At 41.5% G+C, this 20,866-nt stretch overlaps 1 protein-coding gene across 2 annotated transcripts in view; it reads right to left on the reverse strand.

The window, feature by feature from the left end:
- Nucleotides 1-458: 458 nt before the first annotated feature.
- Nucleotides 459-20,866, reverse strand: part of fgfr1a (fibroblast growth factor receptor 1a) — a 58,200-nt gene continuing 37,792 nt past the window's right edge. The window contains exons 6-18 of one of the 2 annotated variants that reach the window (XM_060931337.1): nt 19,930-20,053; nt 18,626-18,816; nt 14,757-14,901; nt 12,601-12,791; nt 10,453-10,598; nt 9,289-9,410; nt 8,105-8,215; nt 7,567-7,757; nt 7,362-7,484; nt 3,579-3,649; nt 3,337-3,474; nt 2,111-2,216; nt 459-1,748 (exon numbers count right to left, since the gene is read on the reverse strand). In XM_060931337.1, the coding sequence (XP_060787320.1) occupies nt 1,569-1,748; nt 2,111-2,216; nt 3,337-3,474; nt 3,579-3,649; nt 7,362-7,484; nt 7,567-7,757; nt 8,105-8,215; nt 9,289-9,410; nt 10,453-10,598; nt 12,601-12,791; nt 14,757-14,901; nt 18,626-18,816; nt 19,930-20,053 (1,839 nt within the window). In that variant the 3' untranslated portion in view covers nt 459-1,568. Of the gene's footprint in view, nt 1,749-2,110; nt 2,217-3,336; nt 3,475-3,578; nt 3,650-7,361; nt 7,485-7,566; nt 7,758-8,104; nt 8,216-9,288; nt 9,411-10,452; nt 10,599-12,600; nt 12,792-14,756; nt 14,902-17,974; nt 18,126-18,625; nt 18,817-19,929; nt 20,054-20,866 lie in introns of both variants that reach the window. The other variant, XM_060931336.1, reaches the window with a different exon arrangement.

The following is a 20,866-nucleotide window of genomic DNA, read 5'->3' on the forward strand; positions in this document are numbered from 1 at the left end:
AAACTCACCCCAGTAACGGATATTCATGCCGTTGTTTATGAAGTTTGTTCCAAATTTTAAAAGGGCCTTTGCTTTTTTTTTTTTTTAATGTAATCCTCAAGACCATTCCAAGGCTACCTTAATACAGAAGCAGCTCCTATACATTGGAGCAATTTCTACTAAAATAACCTCGCTACATAGCTTACATCATAAGAATGTAGCAAGTGCCTAAGCTACATTAGCTTACCGATTAGCTATGTACATTAACGTAAGCCGTTTCTTGGCCAACATCATCGCTAGCCGTTAATATCTTTTATAGCATGGTGAATAACTGTGCTATTCATACGCAGATCCATCAATCAGAGGATCGAAGCGGCCGCTTTAGTGTCCCTAATATAATTTACTGTTGTAAACTCACCCTGGTAACTGATATTTATGAGGATGTTTATGAAGTTCGTTCCAAACTTTGAAGGCTCTGATTCATTTTTCAATAGCTTTTTATTTAACATAATGCTTTTACAGTGACATAAGTGATCCGCGACTCCTTCCCCTTCAAGATGGGAATGGCGGCTTTTGCTTTTACACACAGTCAATCCATTACACGGAAGTCGAAACATGTTACAGTTCCCAAGGCACATCTTAAGTCGCAAATTTTTGGGGTGGATAGGGTGTGTTTTTTTTCCTTTTAAATAAACCTCAAGACCATTTATAAAAAAAAAAAGTAGTACCATTCTGAGGCCACTTTTAATACAGAAGTAACTGTTAACACATGGGAATGTTTTCTACTAAAATAGCCTACTTAAGCTGCGTAATTGTAGTCTTGAGGATGTAGTGAATGCCACTGAGAAGCTAGCAGCCCTGAGCTACATTAGCTTACCACCATTAAGAGTACACAACAAGAAAAAAAAACGTTTTTAAAAAAACTGGCCTGCTATCAATTCATAGAATATTAGCATTTTTTTTTTTTTTTAATACAGACAAATGCTTTGTCCCTTTCCAGAAATGCCCCTAAATGAACCACTGGACATCCAGATACAAAAAAAGCCACAAAATCAATTAATGCAATAAAGATAAAAGTATATGTAAATATATATATTCATATTTATAAATTTCTAACTGTATTTACAAGGAAGTCATTTGAACCAAATGACTTTACTACTGTAACAATCCATTTGTTAGAATACTTTTTGACTGTCCTGTAAATGAAGGACGCTTTCTGAAGGAATTGTCTCCCCAGGTGTGTGAGGGTGGTGAACAAATATCCTTGTTCGTTTGAAATGAAATATCCAATGCGTGTAACATTCAACATTTACGCCCCAATTCCTTTTTTTTTATTCCAGATGACGGACATGGACCCACTAACAAGAAAAAACAAACAAACAAAACAGAGTCTATCCATGTTGATGCTCCGATTTGTCCCAAGTGCCCTATAGAGTGGGTCTGTGAATGATTAGTTAATGCTTTGAAGGAAGTCTTAAAAATGAGCCACGTCCTAAACCGTCCTCATCCACTGTGTAGTGCACATTGTCTTTCAGCGTTATCTTCTACAGTCCACGAGTGAAGTCCAGCTTAGAAGAAGTGAAGAGTGCTCAGCGTTTTTTGAAGGCCACTACACGGTTAGGATTTGGGGGGAATTTTGGCAAGCAGGGTTCGTCAGCGCTGGGCTCGTGGGAAAACACAGAGTCCTCACCGGAGGAACAGGTGGAGCTGCGGGTGTCTGGAAAACTGGGAGAGTACTGGTCCAGACTGATTGACAGGTCCAGATATTCCTGGACAGAAAGAGCAGAAATGGTCCAATTAAAAAAAAAAAAAAGGAACTGAAGATAACTCAAACCACTCTTTACAACCGTGGTGAGCAGAAAAGCATCACCCAAGACCACATTTTATCAGCCTGCTTTCTTATTTGCCTGTCTGTCTGATGTGTGGCTGCAGTCAGGGTGGGAAAGGGACTAGAACTACTGTCATTTCTTTCTTCTTTCATTTGTTCGATGCTACAGCTGGATGGGGGAAGGCTGCATGTACAGAGCAGTGGATGTATCAATAATTCAACACTCAACTCTCACTTTTAATACAATTTAAGATTTTAAATGACAGAAAACGAACAGGTGATGGTACAGCAGTGAAGTCTCACCTGATTCGACGTCATCGAGAGAGTGCGATCCAGGTCTTCCACGAGCTGTTTGAAGGTAGGTCTCTGAGACGGCGCAGCATGCCAGCAGTCCCTCATCATCATGTATCTAAAGAGAGAATGACAGAAATGGAGAGGGAGTCAAAACACACAAATCTCCAAAGCAATAGAGGGCTACCGCATGACGTCACCGCGCCGCGAGATTTTGTTAGGCGCCATATTGGAAGACCAAGTACATGCACTCACAATATAAAACAAAGAACGAGCGAGAGTAAAGTGACATGATGGATGATAATTCGGGTTATGTGAGTACATTACCAGCTGCAGAAAGGGCACGGTATGTGGAGAAACTGGCTGTGATTGATGGGTTTGACCCATATGATAAAACTCGGGGCAAGGGAGAATGGAAACATAAGGAGGACCGGACACCAATTCTGCCATCTGTTTGCTACCCAGACATTGTAAACTATTTGTTGTTTACACCCAGTGCCTACACTGCTGATGACTTGAAAGCCTACAAAGGGCTACAGGCTTACAATTATGTTGTTAGTGGCTTGGTTCGTGATATTACAGCTGTTATTAAGAATAACCTACACATAGTTATAGCCAAGGTAATTTTGTTGATATCTTTTAATAATATATCTTTTCAGTTGAAAAATTAATACTTTTTGTTACTATTAAGGTATCCATAATTTAGGTTAATTTATCCAAATTATACATATGTATTTATGATATATGCCTACACAACTATGCTTTATTTATATAATAGCAGGGAGAGCAAGCCCCAAACCATCCTAAATTATTATTATTATTATTAAATTGTAGAAGTCTGGGAGGCTTGCTCCTCATACAGTTATCAACTTGAGGCCAATTTAGCATGTTTTAAATCTGAATTTCTTGCGTTTGCTTACCTCAAAGTGTCCGCAGATCATGCACAGACTTATCCATTATATCCACAGTTTTTTGCCAAGTCTCACACAGGTTTCTTTCAAGTCTACTGTTGGGCCAATAAATCATAAATAAAACAGCTCAGATTTGTTTGTTTAAGTCGTTTGCCACTCCACTTTATTCTGGTGGGTTCACATACCGCTGCCGTTATTATCCCCTAATCACGAGTTTGTTGGTCTTCCAAAATGGCGCAGGGTCTGTTTACTTCCGGTTTCAGGTGATGTCAGTGAAATCCCTCTATACTTCAACACATTTCAGTCATTATAAATATAAACTCTCACAGCTCGTGGGTGCATGTGGAGGGGCGGTCCATGCGGTGGCCCTCCTTCAGCAGTTTGAACAGCTCCTCGACAGGGACACCGGGATATGGAGAACCACCCAGAGTAAAGATCTCCCAGAGCAGTACCCCAAAAGACCACCTAGAGCAAAGAAAAGGAGACGGTACATCATTTTCACCATTATTCTGCTAGATAAGTGGTGCATACTGAATAGCAACAAAACTCCAAAGTGGTGTTTGACTTACACATCACTCTGGTGGGTGTAGATTCGGTCAAACAGCGCCTCTGGAGCCATCCACTTTACTGGCAAACGGCCCTGCAGTGAGCAAAAGCCAGTCATTTCTTCGAGCATGGATCAATAATGATAAAGTTTATTTCTGCATTCTGATTCAACTCATCAGCTGATTACAAAGTCAAGAGAAGTAAAAATTTGTAGTGGATTTGAAGCATATCCAGAGTATTAGGACTTGAGAACCAGTGCTGCAAGTAAGCCATTTTTCTACAAGAACAAATAGCAAATGTCTCGACAGTAACATGAGCGATTCTCATCTCATCTCATTATCTCTAGCCGCTTTATCCTTCTACAGGGTCGCAGGCAAGCTGGAGCCTATCCCAGCTGACTACGGGCGAAAGGCGGGGTACACCCTGGACAAGTCGCCAGGTCATCACAGGGCTGACACATAGACACAGACAACCATTCACACCTACGGTCAATTTAGAGTCACCAGTTAACCTAACCTGCATGTCTTTGGACTGTGGGGGAAACCGGAGCACCCAGAGGAAACCCACGCAGACACGGGGAGAACATGCAAACTCCACACAGAAAGGCCCTCGCCGGCCCCGGGGCTCGAACCCAGGACCTTCTTGCTGTGAGGCGACAGCGCTACCCACTACACCACCGTGCCGCCAACATGAGCGATTATCTGGGAAAATCCATCATGTGTTTCAATCTTGAGGCTGAATTCTGGCACACAGTCAAAAAAAAAAAAAAAGTGCTTTCTGCCTATAAAAATAAATTAACACTTCAACTTTAAGCCACCACAAATCTTTCCTCAAAACATGGAAGCGTTTTTATTTACTTTCTAAGCTTGCCTTGGCCATCCTCCTGAAAACATGTTGGGTGAAGAGGCAGTTTAACAAACCAGGATTAGCATCATCCTAAAGATGTCTAAAATCTTGCTAGTGCCATGTGATTTCCTCGCACAGTGAACATATCACTTTCCTCAAGTCCCTGGATAGCCAAAATGCAGGGGGGAAAAAAAAAAACCCCGTTTGGTCTGTAACTAGATACCAGCTATCAAAATATCTAGGATACGCAAACACAACAGCGGGAATGAAAATCATTAAATGCAATTTTCTCCCTTTTCAATTTTAGACTCTAGAATTTAGACTAAAATTGTGGGGGTGGGGGAGTGTTTGCCAGTCAAAACAAACCCTGCCTGGCAGCACTTTTTATACCGATATGTTGATCATGGTAATATTTCTCAATCAGCTGTCAGGTTATAGTCCTATGAAAATCCATGACCTTGAGTTTGACATTTCAAAGTCATTCAAGGTCAAAGGTCATGGCAGCAACTGAAAGCCCATATGGGACTTCTTATATGTTGATAATGGTAAATATCTGGTTATCATTAACCATTTTAAAGTTATAGCCCTTTGAAAACCCATGACCTTCAGTTTGACCTTTCAAGGTCACAGATCATGGTGGCAAATGAAAACCCATATGGCACTTCCTACAAGTTGATAATGGTAAAATATCTGTCTACCATCAACCGTTTTCAAGTTACACCCCTCTGAAAACCCGTGACCTTGAGTTTGGCCTTTCAAGGTCAAAGATCATGGTGCCAAATGAAAGGCCATATGGGAGTTCCTACAGGCTCATAATAGTAAAGATCTGTCTATTGGCAACCGTTTGAGTAAAATGGAAAATGTTATTTTGACCGAAAGGTTGACCTTTCCGGTGACCTTGACCCGATTACCCCCAAAATTTAATCAGGTAATCTACAGACCATTGCCCACCTACCCTGAAAATCTGAAGTCAAATTGGTGCAACCGTCTAGATGCTAGATTGTTAACAGACACACAAACAAACCACACTGATTACAATACCTTGCCCTGATCACTCCGTCGTGGGCAAGGTAAAAACAAAAACTGAAACATCTAAGGAGTAGTAGTTCATGGAGGAGATTGGGAAGCTAATGGACAGACTGGTTTAAGCAGAAAGGAAGGCTAATAACTCAAGCAACCACTCTTTACAACTATGGTGGGCAGAAAAGCATCTCAAAACACACAGCATGCCAAACTGTGTGGCAGCCCACTTTGGGTTCTACTCTTGTCAGCCAAGAAATGGAATCTGAAGCTATAGTACACACAGGCTTACTGAAACAGCTGATGATTATGTATGATACGGACAAAGCGTTTTACTGGGAAATACACCACTTGTATTTTTCATACGAGCTACATCTGGGAAATGGAAAACCAAAACTGACAAATCCCTAAATGTTACTTGTGAGGAAATCAATGAATTGGTTTGATAAATTTGGGTACTTTGTTTGTGAATGTGTCTATATAATAATAATAATAAAAAAAAAATCAAACGTTGGCTTGAAGATATGAAGTTTATCTTGTGTTGAAAAATTCACATTTTTCATATTTCACTCTGATGAGACCGTGTTTTCACACTGACTACCGTATTTTCTGGACTATAGAGCGCACCTGTATATAAAGCCGCATCCGCTCTATTTTTAAAAAAAAAAAAAAAAAAAGATATACAAGCCGCACCGGGCTATAAGCCGCAGATATCTATGTTGAAAAATTAGATATTTACTGCATGTACAGAACGATTTTGTACTGTAAATGTACATGTATGTACCTGAACAGATTCTTTCCGAACAGTGCCTTTTAACATGGCAGCAACTTTGTTGATTAAAATGGAACAGAACCAAGAGAAAATAACCGGTATTTATTTACCTTCATTTCTCCTGTGTTTGAAACCACAAGTCACTTTAATCATCTTCGCTGGATTTGAAAATAATTACCAGTTAGTAATTTGTCGTGCGTGTTCTATCTGCTAAAGATCTGCTAATTCTTCTTTGCATTGATTTTTCGTCTAATCTATCTTATTTTTGATTCTACTTCCGGTTAGAGCGCCCCTAGCGGTGGAAGAAAAATCCACAGAATAGCCGCACCTTTGTATAAGCCGCATGGTTCAAAACCTAGGAAAAAAGTAGCGGCTTATAGTCCAGAAAATACGGTAGATGCGTGTTGTCAAAATGGCAAACCAGTCCAAAATTAATTCTTTTGATTAACTTGCGTATTTTTTTTTTGTAGAGGTGTCCATATAATAAAGAACATTACATGGTGGTGCAAAGATATGAAGTCTATCTTCTCGTGTTGAAAATATTTTCATGCGTTCGCTTTGCTCACTCGTGAATATGTTCACCACTCGAAGATCAACACTCTTTGCACAACTGTGTATTATTCTATCCACATTCACTGGATATGAACGATCGCACGTTCTGATTTGCTACTCTAGTACTAAGCCGTCATATACCGCGAGTAGAGAAAAACAAATGGTGGAGCATCTTACTGAACCAACTGAGGACGAAATAAAAACTCTACTCAACAACCCCCCCCGCAAAAAAAAAAATATGGAATAAAAGTTTTTGATGGCAAGAACATCTTTATTTTCAAGAATTGTTGCTGCATTTTTCACAAATTGCTACTGTCATTTCGCCAGTTTGTTTACATTCTAAGCAGAATGTATTTCATCAGACGGTTTGTACAACGTTTTTACCGAATTTGCAAAAAATAAAAATGCTCCGTTTCTCAAAATCCAGTGAATGTTGATAGAAAACCATGATTCCACTCAATCTCGTCGTACATGGATTATAGCCAACTTGGTGCTGCGTGCCTCGTCGGCCATCAGCTCACGTATGACTCAATTTCATGGAATAACTCAATTCCCAGGCTTCCGCACATGGGCAGAATATGGAAAGTGCATGTTTGACTATGAATGCATGACTCACATTGGTGGTTTTCTTGTAGTAATCAATATGGTGGATGTCTCTGGCCAAGCCAAAGTCTGCTATCTTCATTACATTGTCCTCGGTCACAAGAACATTACGTGCCGCCAGGTCTCTGTGGATACACTGAAAACACACGCATACTAATATAATAGCGTAAGGACAGGAAAGAGAGGAGTTAATGGGACAGAGTTAATGGGACTTGTACCTTTTTGGATGCTAAGTACTCCATACCACGTGCCACCTGGTAGGCACAGGACACCAGGTCTTTGATGGACACTGTCTCAACAGGTACCTGGTCTGGGTTGTAGCAGTATTCCATACCAGGAGGCCGACGGGCCCTCAGGTACTCGCGCAGGTTCCCTTTTGAGGCATACTCTACAATCACGTAAAGAGGACCTAAAAAGAACATTTACACGTGAAAGTCTGAATTAGAAATATCTGACTCCATCAAAGCACATGGCTCAGGCTGATACGAGACTCAAGGCACCAATATCCTCTACATGGGTAAGAAGAGGGCACTATTTTAGAATCTACCATTGAGGATTTAATTATGAAGATAAACAAACCACATTACTCATGTAACAAGATGCATTCAAAGAAAATGGCAAAAATAAATAATCACAAGGTCCAGCTCAATTCAGTAAACAGACAATCCCCTCTTTGACGCATGCGGGGGTGAGTCACTCATCATTTGGATCATGAAATTAAAATGCCCGATAGAGCTCTCTTTCCATCTCTCTCACCATCTTGTGTACAGGCTCCCAGCAGGTTGATTATGTTTTTGTGCTTGCCAATTATTTTCATCATCTCCATTTCAGAGATAAGATCTGACAGATCCTTCTCTGTGGCATCAGCTGTAAAAAAAAAAAAAAAAAAAAAAAAAAAAAAAAAAAAAATTGTTAATGCTAGACTCTCTCATTTTAATGTGACTGGTCATGCAACATCAAATCTCAGAGGGACACACAATTTAGTAACACTGAGAGTTATGGACAAGATAATAAAAACAGATAATCAATTCTACCAGAGATGCCAACCTTGGCAACAAAAATCTTAGCAGTCCGAGCGGGGGGGGGGGGGGGGGGGGGATGTTACCACAAAAAGCAAAGTATACTTTGTGCCAAGAACACAGTCAGGGATGAGTCTCATGTGATGCTACTTATGCAGCTCCACCTTTTTTCTTACCAACTGAATAGACCACAGTACCATCTTCATGTTTTTTACTAGCTCACAAGACCAAGGACTGAATTCACAGGCCAGGGTTCACCAAGACTTCAGGTTTCTCCCATATCTTTGCCACAATGGGGTCAAGTTGGAACGTAAACTGGGGATGCAAGTGTCTCTTATTCTGTAGTATTTTCAAAAACTAGCTGTAGCACTCCTTTAGAACCATAAATTAATTGAATTCACACACAGCTCACAGAGGAGTACTATATTATGATGCCGCACAACAAAGATCCACATGAGCTGCACTGACTTTCGCCTTCCCAACTCTCCACTAAGCCTGTTGTATCAACGCCTTTGTAAAACCCCACCTCTCTTCCCCAGGGCATTGTGCCAACAGCAGGTCATCTGAACACGATGTGGTATAAAGCTAGCTGAAAGTGACTGGAATGAGATATTCTAATACATGAGGATTAGGGACGATATCCAAAAGTGGGAGGAGGACAAATTCCCCTAAACATCAATCCTCTCACAGCAGTTTATCAGTAGATGCCTTTACGCTGCCACCAATACAATTTCATTTGCAATGTACAGGGATGTCTTCAGCTCTGGATGCAGGAAGCAGTAACTAATGAGAGTGTCCTGAGGTCTGGCCATAATCAAGATAAAAATGTAAATAAGGCGGGGGGGGGGGGGGGGGGGTGTCTGGTATATTGCTTACATAGCAGGTATTCATTTAATTTAAAAAAAAAAAAAAAAAGCTCACATTTGAGCATCTTTACAGCCACTTTGGTAACACGGTTGGGTTTGTCTTTGTCCATCCCCAGAACCTCTCCCATAACCACTTGGCCGAAGCAGCCTTCACCCAAAGGCTTCCCCAGGACCAGTCTAAAAGATACACACACACACACACACGAGAGAGAGACCCAAGTTACATCATGCTCCAGTAATCATGCAATCTGAATTTTATTTGCTTGGATTTCTCATAAAACAGGATCAGGTCCCAGACAGAATATGCATCAGTTAGAGAGATCGCTAATCCTTCAGAGTAGTTCAAGTGCTAATTTCTAGACTCTGGGGTTTCTGTGATGTGAGAACCTGGTCTAGCAGCAGGCCCAACAGATGCAAGTTTTAAAAATCAGTCTAAGCAGAATTATTCTATCCACATTCACTGGATATGAGCAACCACGCGCTCTGATTGGCTACTCTACTACCAGGTTATCAGCTCATATAATGTGAGTAGAGAAAAACAAAATGGTGGAGCGTGTTGCTGAGCCAAACGAGGATGAAATAATTCTACTCGAAAACAACCCCCCCCCAAAAAGACAAAAAAAAAAGGAATAAAAATGATCGTAAGAGTATCCATTTTTTCAAGAATTATTGCATTTTTCACAAATTGCTACTGTCATTTTGCCAGTTTGTTTACATTCTAAGCAGAAATGATTGTCAGATGTTTTGTATAATTTATCAAATTTGCAAAAAATAAAAATGCTACATTTCTCAAAAACCAGTGACTGGATATAATAAAACAAACAGTTATTCCACTCACTTAATCTCATTGTACATGGCTTATAGACAACTTGGTGCTACGCGCCTCGTCAGCTATCAGCTCATGTACGACTCGACTTCGTGGAATAACAACTTCATTATATCAATTATACATTTCATCCATATTGGGGTACATTTTAGCCTTGGAGACTCTTGGACGAAGCAGAGCATACAGTTCAGTTGACTCCCCAAAGCAGTTTCATTGGGTGTATCTACTCCGAGCTCATCTACACACTGCTCAAATTTTATTCATGGTCACATTTTTGAAATACATTTTCTAAAGTCTAAACTAAAAATATTTATTTTTTAAAAAGCCTTTAGACTATTTGACGAGAATGATGGCATGTAACCGTAAGTGCTTGCATGTGTGCACGCGAGTTACTTGTCTCGAGGCAGCTCCCAGCGTGGGTCTTGAGGCAGTTCATATTCCGATACTCCAGACAGCATGGGGGAGCCACTTGAGGAGAGACGTGATGGTCTGACCAGCATCACCCCAGAGTGCATGGACGAGCTCGAGTCCACAGACACCTGCACAGAGAAACTTACACCTTACTCTCCATTCACTGGTACAGCAGACGGTGTGAACATGTTTGTGTGCATCTATATGTACGGGTTTTTTTTTTTTAAAAACACACTTCGCCCGGGACGGAGTCCACCAGGGGGGCAAGGTATTGTTTTGGTGGGGTTTCTGTGTTTTTGTTTTGTTAGCAACATTACGGAAAAATGACTGGACCAATCTTCATGAAACTTTCAGGATAGATGGGCATTGGTCTCAAATAGAACCTCCAACATTTTGAGGGTCATCCAGTCAAGGTCACCAAAAAGGTCGAAATCTCTCCCCCGATATCTTCCTTCATATTTATTATATTTACTTCAAACCAATTCCAAAGTGTTCATCTTTCAATTTTGCTTCCATTGATATGCTACATAATGGGGTCTCATTTTTCTTAGTAGTCGGGAGAGTCAAGTGTTGGGGGAGGGGTGGATGGGTGTAAAGGTCATTGCTAAAATTAGCATGTTTTAGATTATAACTCAAACAGAGAGAGATGTTTATCATCAACATATATAGGACAAACGTAGCGTCTAGACCAGGGGTGTCCAAACTGATCCATAAAGGGCCTTGTGGCTGCAGGTTTTCATTCCAGCCATGCAGCAGCACACCTGACTTGGCTCAATCAATCAACTGAACTGTCTTCACACAGTCAAATACCTGCAGCCACACCCACCCTTGATTAAAGGGTGGGTGTGTCAGTTGATTGAATGAGCTAAATCAGGTGTGCTGCCGCATGGCTGGAATGAAAACCTGCAGCCACACGGCCCTTTATGGATCAGTTTGGACACCCCTGGTCTAGACGGTTACACCGATTGACTTCAAATTTTCAGGGTAGGTGGGCAATGGTCTGTAGATTACCTGATTAAATTTTGGGGGTAATCGGGTCAAGGTGAACGTCAAGGTCAACCTTTCGGTCAAAATAATATTTTCCATTATAACTCAAAACCGGTTGCTGGTCGACAGATGTTTACTATTATGAGCAGATAGGAACTCCCACATGGCCTTTCATTTGGCACAATGATCTTTGACCTTGAAAGGTCAAGCTCAAGGTCATGGATTTTCAGAGGGCTGTAACTTAAATGGTTGATGGTAGACATCTTTACCATTATCAACTTCTAGAAAGTGCCATATGGGCTTTCATTTGGCACCATGACCTTTCACCTTGAAATGTCAAACTCAAGGTCATGGATTTTCATAGGACTATAACCTGACAGCTGATGATTGAGAAATATTACCATGATCAACATATCGGTATAAACGTATCACTCTTTTTGATGAAATAGCACAAATACGTTTTCTAAATAGCAGCTATAAACAAATATATGGACATTTACAGCACAGCCTTTTAAATTCTTAAATCTGATTAGTCAGATGGTGTTGATTAACGTTCTATAACAGCAGCTCTGACAGTAGTTCCTGCTGTAATTCAATGACGCTGATATATTGAGGATTTCTGTGAGATGTTTATTTAAGATTTATGGAAGAAGTCTCCACAGTCAGCACTTTGTCACAGTCAGTCAGTATTGGAAAAGCAGGTTCATTAATAAATAAAATATTGTAACATTGGTAGATTGTAGTATAAGAGGAATATAACAGTTCATGTGCCATTATTGTTAACCAATCAACTTCTGAGTGTTCGTGGGTTCCGGGTGTTTCGTCAGACTGCATCCGGTTCTTAATTACCTTCTTATTAGAGCACACAGTGTGTTTTATTCCTTACTTATTTCAACAGCACTGCAGCGGTCAGTCAGTCAGTCAGTCATGCAAGCATTCAATCATTTGGTTGCTAGAATATTTTTAAGATGTCCTTAATTTTCAAAAATTATGCAGAAATATAGTTTTCATTTTAAAAAAAAAAAAAAGGGGGGGTTCATGGGACATTATACACACACACAGGTGTTGCATAACATTTGTAATATAATTAAGTATATTGAGTATGTGTAAAGTAGATCAAACCCCCTATCTACTTTCTGTTACCTGTCTGCGCAGTGGGATGCTCTTGGCCAACTTGTGCACGGCCATCTGGCTGTTGAAGTCGCTCTTCTTGGCTGAGCTGTGCATCTTGACCAGCACAGCGATCACGATCATCACACAGATGAGAAAGAATCCTACGCAGTAGATCAGCACCTCCAGGTAGGTCTGGTTGGGCAGCGGGGTTGGGGGCAAGGCTGCTCAGGAGAGACGCGTCATGCACAGGTGGCACAAAAAAGGCGAGATAGTAAAACCCATGGGTGATGGGGGAGCAGGGAAGATGACATGCGCTTTATCCTTAAACATATCCTAATCACAATTTAACACGCACCGATCATGCCTTCACACATGCCCACCCAAAAAAAAAAAAAAAACACACACAAACAAATGTAGAGCAAACACTGACACATGGCACAGAGCACAAACTCCTATTGTAGTGCCATAATCACGTCTTTCAAGCATCAGGTTTCAGACTGCATTCTTCTGCTTATGTGCTGGGAGACAGAACGAAACTACTGCTTGTGACATTTGGCAGCCTTCACCCACTAAAACGTCCTGTATTATCAGTCACATAAGACTCGCAAGCTGCGACACAGGCAGTACATGACTTCGCTGAAGATGGCAGTTTGATTTAAAGTGAGCAGGCTCTCGTAAAATAAACTGCGTTCGTTTGCATGTGTTGGCTGAGTGGCTCTGTTCTAGCCCAGATGGTACATGTCAACAGTGCATAATTGGAGAGCTAGGTCATGGGGTAATGTTACAAGATAAATCTGAATGATAAAGCTGTTTCTTAATCTAAGGAAGCAATTTTCTCTCGAGTTGGATGCATGTACCAGGGGTGGGGGTGGGTACAACGAACAATAAAAGATTCATAGATGTGTTGTAGAAATGTATCTGGAATAATATTTTTTTTTGAACAAAATACATTAAATGACTTGTCAAATAGCAACTTGAAGGTTTTCTGAATGTACCTCGTCTGTATACACTTTTCTAAATCTAAGGAAAGCGTGTCCAAAAGAACAGTGACAAGAGACGTATGCAAAAGCACGGTTCATGCTGAACACCACCATACACACACTTTCCAAGAGGCCAGTGTTAACGCTCTGACAAGCAACTTGATAAACCAAAATCCACTCCAAGCCCTGGAGGGACTTGGTTTATCAAAGCAAACCCAAAGAGCATGCCAGGAATTCATTTCATTAGAAGAAATGAGCTCGGCAAAAGTGCACTCTTTGGAAGCCTTGTCAATTTTTTCGCCCAACACCGATGTTAATATGAAACAGATATATTAATTAGCGAAGTAAAGAAAAGCAAGAGTTAAAAAAGGAAAAAAAAAAAACGAATGCCCGCAGCCATGTCAAATCAGTACTTCAAGCCCACATGTCTACAATTTCCCTTAAATATGTTGATTAAACAGCTAAAACAACTTGCTGTAAACTAGATGCTTCAATTATAGTATTCAGTAAAAGATTAAAACAAGCCTCGTAAGTGGAGGTAATTAGGAACAGCATTCTACACAATTTTGTTGATTGTGAGGTGTTTGACTTGGCTCTCTCCTTCCATTTTAAGCAAGAGGGAAAAGAAAAGAAAAAAAGAGGTGGTTCACCTTCCTTCCATACATCATGAAGGAGTAGATGAACCACACAGAGGAAGTAGCTTCCACGCAGGACAGAATCTTTTCAGCCACAGCGACCACTAGGGATATTGACTAAAAGTTGTGGATTTAGCCAAATAATAAATAAAATATATATATATATATATATATATATATATATATATATATATATATATATATATATATATATATATATATATATATATATATATATATATAAAGTTTACTTTTGGTTGACCACATGGTAAAACCAACCCTGCATCTACACAAAATTTCATAATTACAGCCATACAGTAATCAGAATGCTCCAGAATAGCACTAGACCGGATGCAAACAAAATCACAGTAATTTATTGCATTGTGTCTTTAGCAGATTCTGTTTACAACACCAATGATGGCTTGTGGTTGTAGCCTGCCAATTGCAACAAATCCTGAATGCGTATTTAATTACAGGCCGTTATGGTGCGATTGGAGCGGCGTGGCTGAACGTGACCCTTTGTGCGAGAGGGAAAAACCGAAAAATAAGGCACCAAAAGAACCGTAGATACCTTCATAGACAGTCAACCATGCAGAGTGATGGGAATGGCCGATAGAGTTGCCAGCCAAGCACGTGTACACCCCAGCGTCCTCTAAAGACACATTCTTGAGCTGCAGCACCTCCATCTCCTTATCCGTGGTGTTGACGCCTGCCGTCTAAAGACAAGAATCAGAGGATGAGGCAGGAGAGCACCGGAAATAAACCCAGAGGAGACAGATGGAGAGAGAGAGAGATTTATGACATAGGAGAACATAAGAGGTTTTTTAAGCACCCAGAAGGAAAAAGATGGATTGATCATGGAAGATAAAAAGGTCCGCATGGCTATCAACCATTATTTAGAGAAGAATCAACGGCTGTTCTTGCAGCTCCAGCGATGACCCTGCTGATAAACTGATGATTAGATCTTTGGTTAGTAGAAGAGCACTCCACCTGCCAAGGAAACCCACACCTGGGGATGAGGAATCAATTGGAGGATGAGGGTGGCCATTCACCAACCTCACCGTCCTACAGTCCATCTCTACATGCACGAGATGGGCCACATGGAACTCTACCCAGCAGAGAAGGAACTCACAAAGAGCTGGACTAATGAAAAGACCGGTAGTGGCAAAATAAAACTGAAGAGAAAAGGAAAGAGGAGAAAGGTAAAATAGAAAAAAAAAAACCCGCTGAGAAAGAGACATGAAGCAAAGATACAGAGGTGTGCATCAGAACTGGGATCCTGTGGGAGCTAACAAAAAAGGTAGCAGGAGCGGTTTTACTGTCATGCTAGCAAATGTGAATACAAATCACACTGGACCAAAGAGAGACCACGTTCATTAACAAGAGCATACTGGATGCTTTACAGTGTTCACTCATTGATCCTTAATTGAGGATTTGCACGTGACGTCACGAGGTCACGTGATTTGTTTATCCGCCATTTTGGACGGCAAGGTCATGCATAGAACTTAGACGGACCTGTTCTAATTATCAAGTGTGTGGGAGTAGATCTTTCGAGAATGGTTATATCTTGTTCAGCATTTGGTTGTACCAATAGACAGGGCCAAAAGGAGGGCCTGTCATTTTATAGATTCCCCGCAGACGAGGAGAGACGCGCAAAATGGGTGTCCGCTGTGCGAAGAGAAAACTGGAACCCCAGTTCTACCAGCCGAATTTGTAGTGAACACTTCATATCAGGTAGGTGTAATCTTCTAATTCAATACTCCTAGTACATCTGTTAAGTTGATTTTTGGATTGAATGATAGCTGCATACTTAGAAATTAGACAGTCTCTAACGTTTAAAATGGCTATGCCTAGCCCTACTACCCTGGCCTCGTCTATGACAATGTTTTATCTTTTTGGCTCATATATGCCTTTGAAAGGCCAATCCATAGTAGGGATGGCAAAAACTAAAAAAAAATCTTGACCGACCACCGAGCCTCATTAGCCGGTTAAAGTCGGTTAACCTAGGAGTTTAAACAGGGATGCAAACAGCGGATGCCGTTTCACGGCTGAATCACGCAGATCCGATTTTTTTCTTTAGCGGGGCGTTGGAGTGTCTGAATAATTTCATCAGAGTAAATTCTGTATTAAAATTACTAAATAAGCGATAAAACGTCCTGCATAGTCTCTATGATAAACATCTTAATGCCACTTACCCGTGAGGTTATCAAGTAGACATTCTTCTTCGGTACCTTCCAGAGGTATAGTTGAGATATCCATCCCGCAACAAAATATTTATAAGCTTCCAGGCTCTTGTAAGCTTTGAGGGCTTTGCCAGTGTAACACAATTCACGATTAACGAGAAAATTGTAAATGTCGTGGTAGGCCAGATCGGGCAAATCGCCGGCACTGCAGCTCCGAATTTCCCTGAACAAGGATTGCGGCAAGTTGTACGGATCTGCAATCCCCAACCTGGAACACTTTTCCACGCAACGCTGCCTCACGTCACCTTCAAGATGCTGAACAAACTTAGACAAGTAATCGCGTGATGTAGATGGGGTATTTTCCGAATTTTCTTGGGGATTACTCCCTGGATCCATTACGCTCGCGCAAGGTAAACAATCCTGAAGCCGTCCAATATGGCGGAGTAAACATGGACGGGTCACGTGACTGCACATCCTCTATACTTTATTCTGGTTAACCTTGCTTCAGTTTAAAAATGACTTAACTGTTTATATTTTGGAAAATAGAACCAACTGAAAATGCCGTGAGCAAAGAAGGGGAGGGGTTCAATGAGTGACTGAGATTGGCCAATATTTTTGTAGGAGTGTGGTCAGGACTGGTCTGAATTCCATTTGGAGCATGGATGGCTGGTCAGAATTCCCATGGGACTGAGAAGGATTAGGCAGATTTCATATGAAAGCGAGAGCCATTGGTCTAGAATTCCTTCAGAAACCACCAGAACCTCCTAAGGGAATGCGAGATGGGTCAGAGTTTTGATTTGGTGGGCAGGATTGGACAGAACTCCTGGAGGAGTGGGTAGGATTGGCCAGAATTCCAATGGGATTGGGCAGGACCGGGCAGAATTTGTTCAGGAAAAGGCAGGACAGTCAGAACTCCTATGGGATCGGGCAAAATTCATTCAGGAAAAGGCAGGATTTGTCAGAATTCCTATGGATTGGGCAGGACTGGTCAAATTTCCTATGGGATTGGTCATAATTCCTTTGGGAAGCAAGTGGCATTGTTCAGAATTCAGGCAGGAGTGGGATTAAAAATGATCCCCTACACACCTCCAGACAGATAAAGGAGACAAGAAGAGAAAGAAAAGCATGAAAAGACTCAGACAAGTCAGTTAAGCTGCTGAGAGAAGGAAAAAAACGAAACCCCCCCCCCCCCAAAAAAAAAAAAACCAACCACACATGCCTGATAAAGGCGAAAACATGCCTGGTCTCTCAGCTCACTGGAAAAGGCTTTGAAGGCCAGGCAAGCGAAACTAATTTGACAGAGTAAGAAATGTACCCTTATTAGGAGGGCACAGGGTAATCGTGAGGTAGAGAGGAGAAAAGGAACGAGTCCAACGTGAAGGCTCAATCACTTCCAGTTGGCTCTGCTGGGTTTTTCCATGGCGTCAACAATAGTCCAGGGCACCAAGGGGGGGGGGGGGGGGGGGGGGGGGGAGAGCAGGAGGAGGAGAGAGGAGAGAGAGATGTCTTAGGGTTGTTTTCTAACTGCCTGTTCGCTTCTTTCTTTGTTTATCCATCTGTATTTCTGCTTTTTATCTCCCCAGGGCTCCTGTAAGTGGTGCGTTACCTGTGGAGGTGTGTTTAGTGACGGTGAGCCATGCTGACTGGTTGGCTTGGCCTATATAATTGGACACTTTACAAATATACTCCCCACTCTCCTCCTCCGTCACGTTGTACAGCGTCAGAACCTGTGTGTCCGAGCTGTTGACCCCAGAGTGCTGCGGAGGTCAAAAAGAGGTCAGAGGTCAAAGTGAGGTTGCCTAAGGGGACAGAGTACAGCTGACACGCCACGAGTTGCCATGGTGACTAAAAGGAGGATGCAAGGGCCATTTCCACTGGCAAAGTGAATGACTGTTTGCCAAGGACATGGTTTATGGGGGGAATTTTCACCTCACAAGGTTACTTGGCAAAAAGTGGCAATGGAAAGCAACAGGTCAAAACCAAAACACGTGACAGTAGCTTGCTGAGTAGTAAAGATATTCATGACTGGTTACTGAAGGCATTACTTAAGATAAATTCTGATTAAAAAAAGAAAAAATATATATGATAGTTGTATTTCACTATGACATAGCGATGCGATGCTATGCTACATTCATGGACACCTTTACTTTGCATTTTTATCTAAAAGCATGCTGTTACACTTTCTTCTAATATTAGACACGAGGACCAGGTTATGAAGAACCTTACTGCTGAAGTGTACAACATGGCTGATGGTTACCTTTAAGACTTTGACGTAGGGCAGACCATCTTCTCCCACTTTGCTGCCATTGACCTCAATGTGTTTGAGCCATTGGATGTGTGGCTGTGGGTCACTAAAGACTTTGCACTCGAACTCCACATCGCTACCCACCACTGCCGTACGATTAGCAGGCAGGCCGGCTTGGAGAATAGGCCTGTGAGGTGAACGCTCTGAAACATGCACACGAAAAGAGAAAAACTGAGACGCTGAACTCATTAGTAAGGCTGTGAATCTCCTTCCTCCCTACAACATGATACACATAATACTTCTCGGGCAACTTGAGAACTTTTGTGACTCGGTAGTTAAAGCTGGGCTGTGGGAGTGTAGGAGGAAACGACCACGAAGAATACTTCGCTAATTAAATTCCCTGCTATGTTTAGCCATACATTACACTAATTGCTTATCCTACGATGATAATCTACATAGTCTACTGGGACGCCATCATGCAAAAATGTCCAGACTGTAACTGTAGGGAGCTGAACAAAAGTTGCAGAGCACAGCTTGTGCTGAAGGAGGGGCAGCTAATGAAGCGCTGCGTCTGGAGCAACTTCGTGCCAGCATGGGATAAGGGCGCCTGTTTTCACTCTCGCTGAGCACGGTGGCGCCGCGGATTAGTCTCGAAGCACAACCCGGGTGCTTATAGAAATGTCACCAAATTATAAGGGAAGGGGCGTGCGAGGGATTTCGAATGTTTGCATGCGTGTCTGTCTGTACGTGAGGTTTTATTCGTGATCCCACTTGAACACAAGTCTGCACTGGGCTGTGGCTTTGATTTATTAACCGCTTGCTGTGTGTCTAAAATATCTGTAGCATCGTACTAATTTATTCCAAATGCTCTGACTTCATCGTGCGACCGCATTTCCAGCTTTCGCACACACAGTCGGCTTAATAAACACTTTCCAGTGCCTCATCAATAAAGAAGTGCCTGTTCTTGACACCTACATGGCGTTTGCACCAGTACATCCATTTACTTCAGTACAACAGTCTTCCCCATTAATGGTATTGAGCCAACATAAAATTACCCACATTTGCATTTGATTAAAGCCAGTTAATGTAATGTGTACATTCTCAACCATTTCTTTGGAACCGCTTTATAATTTCGCTGCAGCTTTAAATGGACAAGTGGTTCAGGGATTTAAAGCTGTGCACAGGATTTAACAAGATTAAACAAGTCCAGTAGAACAAGAGCATAATTACAAACACATTGTGAGTACTTACTTGCTGCAGGATTAATTATGTAACCCCCCCCCCAAAAAAAAGGAAAAGAAAGCATGTAAGCTCACCAACGACGTCCAGCTGATAGGTATGGTTGATACTGCCGTACTTATTTTCCACCACGCAGGTGTAGTTGCCTTTGTCTGAAGGCACCACTGCGTCCATTATGATCACCCACAAGCTCTCTCGCACCTGTGTGTTAAGAAAGCCATTTATTTCTTCTCGGTCACAGCTTATTATTTGCAACTTTAATCTCCGTGCACAATTTAAGACGTTCACAGACACCGAGACAAAAGGAAAAAAAAGAAAGAAAAAAAAAAACCTTTGCATATCCTTGTGTGCGTCATTTATATTCAAGGTTTCAAAACCATGACCAAATCCAGAACAATTTCAAATCTCGACTTGAAAGGAAGAGAGATTTAACACCAGGGTTTCCAGGACGGTTGTTTTCACATTACTAGAAATCAGCAGCAGAGATACCGCAAATGATACAACATGACAAACGGACAGGAACAACCCAAATATGTTTAACAGGATGATATTTGGCAGTAGACTTTACAGTCAGTGCAACATCGCATGTGTAAACTACACTACAGCGAAAAACGAGTTCCACAGACACAGAACCATATTCAAACCCAAGGAAGCATTTATTTCAGATATCGTTACAGCACATACACCCATTGGCCACTTTAATGGGAACACCTGTATCCCTGCTCATTCATGCAATCATCCAAATCAACAAATCATGTGGCACCAGCACAATGCAAGCAGGTCAGGAGCTTCAGGTAATGTTCATATCAAACATCAAAATGGAGGGGGGAGGGAAAAAAAAACAAACAAACAAAAAAAACCCCACCACTTTCAGTGACTGACCATAACATGGTTGGTTGGGCCAGACAAACTGGTTTGCTCATTTCAAAAACGACTGATCTGCCGGTATTTTCACGCACAACAGTCTCTAGAGTTTACATAGAATCCTGCAAAATAATAATAATAAAAAATGAA

This window comes from Neoarius graeffei, chromosome 10, assembly GCF_027579695.1.
Source record: "Neoarius graeffei isolate fNeoGra1 chromosome 10, fNeoGra1.pri, whole genome shotgun sequence".
NCBI classification, from domain to species: Eukaryota; Metazoa; Chordata; class Actinopteri; order Siluriformes; family Ariidae; genus Neoarius; species Neoarius graeffei.